The 4980-nt window shown below is 36.6% G+C and overlaps 1 protein-coding gene across 1 annotated transcript; it reads right to left on the bottom strand.

Moving 5' to 3' along the window:
- Window positions 1-831: 831 nt before the first annotated feature.
- LOC141680273 (uncharacterized) lies at window positions 832-2208 on the bottom strand. The gene has a single exon (XM_074486543.1). It carries the CDS (start codon window positions 2206-2208, stop codon window positions 832-834), a length of 1377 nt encoding a protein of 458 aa, XP_074342644.1.
- Between the last annotated feature and the right edge of the window lie 2772 nt (window positions 2209-4980).

Below are 4980 nucleotides of genomic sequence, written 5' to 3'. Positions count from 1 at the left end.
ACAAATATGCTATGACATATGCCTTACAGTAGCCTCTATCAAACTATTCCAGTCCCACTCACTTGCTTCATTTACTCGCACATCATGACTCACTGTCACTTTTTTGCTTATCGGGTCAAGTAGCTTGTACCCTTTTGTTTTTTCATCATAACCAATAAAAATATACCTTTTGCTTTTGTCTTCCAGCTTCGTTCTTCCTTGATCCGATATGTGTGCATACGCCATACTACCGAACACTTTGAGATGAGAAACTGTTGGCTTTTTTCCACTCCATGCCTCCTGTGGCGTTTGATTTTTTAACTTCACATGCAGACATCAATTTTGCACATAAATGGCACATTTCACGGCTTCTACCCAGAATTCTTTTGGCATCTTTTTGCTCTTGAGCATTGAGCGAACCATGTCAAGGATGGTCCGGTTCTTCCTCTCGGCCACACCGTTTTGTTGAGGAGTGTAAGGTGCGGTTAGAAATTTCCTAATGCCTTACTCCTCGCAATATTTCATGAAAGCCATTGAAGTGTACTCACCCCCTCTATCGGACCGTATAGCTTTAATGTGTCTACCAGTTTCCTTCTCTACCATCACTTTGAATTTTTTAAAAACCTCGAATGCCTCAGATATTTCTTTCAGAAAATAGACCCAAGTTTTCCGTGAGAAATCATCGATAAAAAAAATGAAATACTTTCTACCACTGAAAGATTCAAGGGTGATTGGTCCACATATGTCGGTATGAATCAACTCGAGAGGTTGCTTAGCCCAATATTCAGCCTTCTTTTGAAACGAAGTTCTTACATGCTTGCTAAGGACACATTCTTCACAAAAATTTTCCCCCTAGTCCATGTTTGGTAGCCCGTGTACCATGTTTTTCTTTGCTAACTCTTTTAGGCCACCATGATGTAGGTGACCAAAACGGAGATGCCAGAGTGATGCCTTGTCTTCTACATTTACTTTCAAACATTTTTCTCGTATGCTCCTCAAATTCAGTTTGTACATCCGATTTCTTTCCATTTCGACTTGAGCAACCATACGCCCTTGCTTGTCCTTCAAGTGTAATAGTCGGTCCTTTAAGAAAATTGAGTAACCTTTCTCTGTGAGTTGCCCTAAACTCAAAATGTTAGTCTTGATGTTTGGTACGTAATAAACATCCTGGATTGACCCTATTGAGCCATCCTTTTGTTGGTAACAAACCGTACCTCGGCCTTTTACCTCCACCTTTGATGCATCTCCAAATGAGACATGACCATCTTCAATCTTTTGCATTTCTTTGAATAGGTACTCGTGACCACACATATGATTACTTGCCCCTGAGTCGAGATACCATAGAGAGTCATTGTTTCTACTGATTTCATTTTGAGCCATCAAGAGAAAATCTCCATCATTTTCGTCTTCCAAGACCAAGTTGGTTGTTTCTTCCACCCTTTTGTCGACTTTACAATCTTTTGCAAAATGGCCCAATTTACCATAATTATAACATTTGTCAGAATTGCAATCCTTCGTATAGTGACCATATTTGTGATATTTATAGCATTCGATGTTGAAAAAATCCGATCGGCCGCTTCTTCCTCTACCGCGTCCTCTTCCATGCCAATTTTGTTGGTTTGACTGTCCTTTCTCCTTATAGTACCCTTCATTACTGCTACCTTGACCAGCACGACCATTTCCACGTCTTCTATGTCTTCCACGGCCACACCCTCTACCTCGAATGCTTTGAGAGTAAAGTACCTTTTCGTCTTTGATTGAGGCTTTGGTTTGAAGTGCTTGCTCGAATGTTTCCTCCTTTTTCTTCTTCTTACGCTGTTCGTGTGCCTCGAGAGAACCAGCGATTTCATCAACCATGAGAGTTGTTAGGTCCTTTGACTCTTCTATCGCACATACAACATTCTCAAAATTATCGGTTAATGATCTTAAAATCTTCTCCACAATTCGCGTATCAGATAATTTTTCACCATTTTGGTTAAGTTGGTTCACCACGGTCTGTACACGCATGATATAGTCAGATACACTTTCTGATTCCTTCATCTTCATGCTCTCCAATTCGCCACGAAGAGTTTGGAGACGCATCTGCTTGACTCGGTCGGCTCCTTTGAACACATTCTCTAAAATGTCCCACGCTTCTTTTGAAGTAGTTTTACCGGCAATCTTCTCAAAGCCCGACTCATCAACTGCTCGAAACAAAGTATATAGTGCCATCTTATCCTTGGATCGCATCTCTTTCAACGCCTTGTTTTGTGCCGCCGAATAACCTGTGGTAGTTGTTGGTTCTTCGAAACCTTCTTTGACCACCTCCCATGCATCTTAAGAACCGAGAAGGGCTTTCATTTGAATGCTCCAGTTCTCATAGTTCGACTTTGTTAGTCATGGCAGAGGCAATTGACCCGTCACATTCGCCATTGGCTCTGATACCAATTTGAAGACACAAATATAAAAATAAGACACTCAAATTCTTCTGGGAACCAACTTTACTATTATTTCTGATATGTCTTTCACATAATTCTATTTTTTCCCTACTTACAATGCAAAGGAACAATCTACTTATAGTCATAAAGTGAAACAACTCCTGACCTTTCATCTACAGAAAAAAAACTCTTGGCCTTTCCATTTTTTTATTAACTTCTAAATTTAAGACCCACTTAAAATAACATTTAATGTTTATTTACTGAAAATGACTGTGAGCAAATCTTTGTACACTTTGTCTTGTAAATTCTTCAGTAAATATTGCAGCACTTTTTAATTTTATCTACTACCTTTTAAATTTGTATTTTTAGGGTGTTTTGTTATCATCAACTTTCTCTTAATTTATGGCTACAATTCTAGTAGACATAAATTGGGGGAGATTGTTGGGAATATGTTGTGAACTTGATGATTACATTAACAAAACAGCTTAGTAGATTTAACTTAGTGAAAAATGTAGCACTCGACGGATGATCAAATATAGTCCCGACGGATGACTCAATTACAGTCCCGATGGATGATGATTTGTCATCCATCGAGTGAGTAGCTTATGTAATAATAAGTATTGTGACTCATTTCTGCAAACAAATTTGTATAAATTATGTAGTAGCATATGAGTCATGTTGAATCTTATTAGATATGAATAATAGGTTGATTAATTGTAAATATAAGATGTCTTGTAATTATGCATAAGTCAAATGAAGTCAAGTGTCAAATAGCTACCCGACGGATGATCAACAAAGCTACCCGATGGATGACAAGCATATACCCGACGGATCAACAATTCAAATGTCTATTGACAGTGACAACAAAGTCACATGCGTTGGGTGTTTGTAAATGGAATATGGCATCCTGTTTAACATGAAATGAAGAACAAAGAAGCATTACCATTTCCATGCAAGTTAAGAAGATTTTCAAAGGTGCTGGAATAAAATAGTGACGAAGCATGGAGTTTGACTTGATAGTTTTGTTTTATTATCCTGTATTATTACCATGTAAACTTGGTGGTATATAAACCAAGTGTAGCTAGTAGAACAAATAACTAAGAAAACACTTTCAGAAGAGAGATAGAAAAAGCTGTAACTGTTAAGAATTTCTCTGTAGTTTCTTTGTTCACTTGTAAAGCAGCTGTGAGACAATTTGTTCTTCACAGAGTTCTTAAGTCGATATATATATATATATATATATATATATATATATATATATATATATATATCTGGTGGATACTTTCAAATCCACCAGAAAGTTTTAAAGACTTGTGTTTTTATTACTTTGTGTTTTTGATTTATTTAACTTGTGATCCCGCACCTTGCAAATCAAAACACTTATATATATAGTTTGAGTTAGAATATTTTATAGTTCAAGAAAAGGTTTACTAGAATTACATTCAACCCCCCTTTTTAATTCTTTCTGCATTGTTAGGGACTAACAGTTATATTACCATCTATCAACAAAGTGAATAGTTTCAAGTTTAACCCTGTTTATTGATCTCTTATGATAATCTCCTTGTGAAGCTTTCCACTGAAGTCTCTCAACAATAATTGCTATATCCTCATTCACATCAATTTTGCCACCATTTTCAATTTCCATGGAAGAACTTCCATTACCTCTTCCCATGGCCCCTTCGTTTCCCTTGTCTCCCCCATCACTTCTTCCCCTGCACCCTCCTCTTCCCCTTCCTCTTCCCTTTCCCATTCCCCCACTGTTAGTAAGCCTTCCCCCACCGCTATTACTTGCGCCACCGCATCCCATGAGAATTTAAAAACAATCAACCACCAAATTTGACTCGTGATCTGTTGTAAAATAAGAAATAAATTTAAACCATAGAAATAATATATCAAATTGTTAATAAATTTATACCCTGCCTTCAACTTAACATGCATCCTGCTATATTGAAAACAAAATTATGCAACAAATATAATAATTATTTAGAAATGTCTACTAATCGTACATTATGGTTCTCGATATCTACTCTTAAAATGTCAAAGACTTCATGTCAAAGAGTTAACAGTTTTCATAAGATTGTATTTGTAATATTTGCAACTCTGTACAGGTTGGTTTTCCCACTAAAAGCTACCAGTGATATTTACATCACATGTCACATGTATTTTACAACTTACATCATTCCTGCATTAGCTATACATCCTCTTTGCCTAAAGAAAAATCAGGCTCATCTGGTTTAAACAACTTGGGCATCTTCAGGCTAGAAGAAGAAATGTTAACCACTGACATAGCCACAGGGACATGTTGACCAGCCTCTCTTCTTGTATTGGCAACAAGTGAAGCCATAACTGTGGATCCAAGATTATGTGCACCACGTGTACATTAAAGTTATATATGTTAAAAACACTAATATTATTATATTAGTATTTCATAAATTTCCAATTTCGTTACTCTGGAATTATATAAAAGGGGTTAAAGGTACATTAAAGTATTTCATAAGTTCCAGAGTCTGTAGTCAAAACATATCAAATTATTAGTAATGACATAAGAAATAACATCTGGATAAATAGAAACAAGTAAATATGT

This window comes from Apium graveolens, chromosome 8 (assembly GCF_009905375.1).
Source record: "Apium graveolens cultivar Ventura chromosome 8, ASM990537v1, whole genome shotgun sequence".
In the NCBI taxonomy this organism is placed as follows: Eukaryota; Viridiplantae; Streptophyta; class Magnoliopsida; order Apiales; family Apiaceae; genus Apium; species Apium graveolens.
Note: the sequence above shows the minus strand (reverse complement) of the source record. Positions and strands in the feature narration are given on the sequence as shown.

Excerpts from the sequence above, each read along its gene's own strand:
- LOC141680273 (XM_074486543.1), bottom strand. The coding sequence starts at position 2,208 with ATGCGATCCAAGGATAAGATGGCACTATATACTTTGTTTCGAGCAGTT.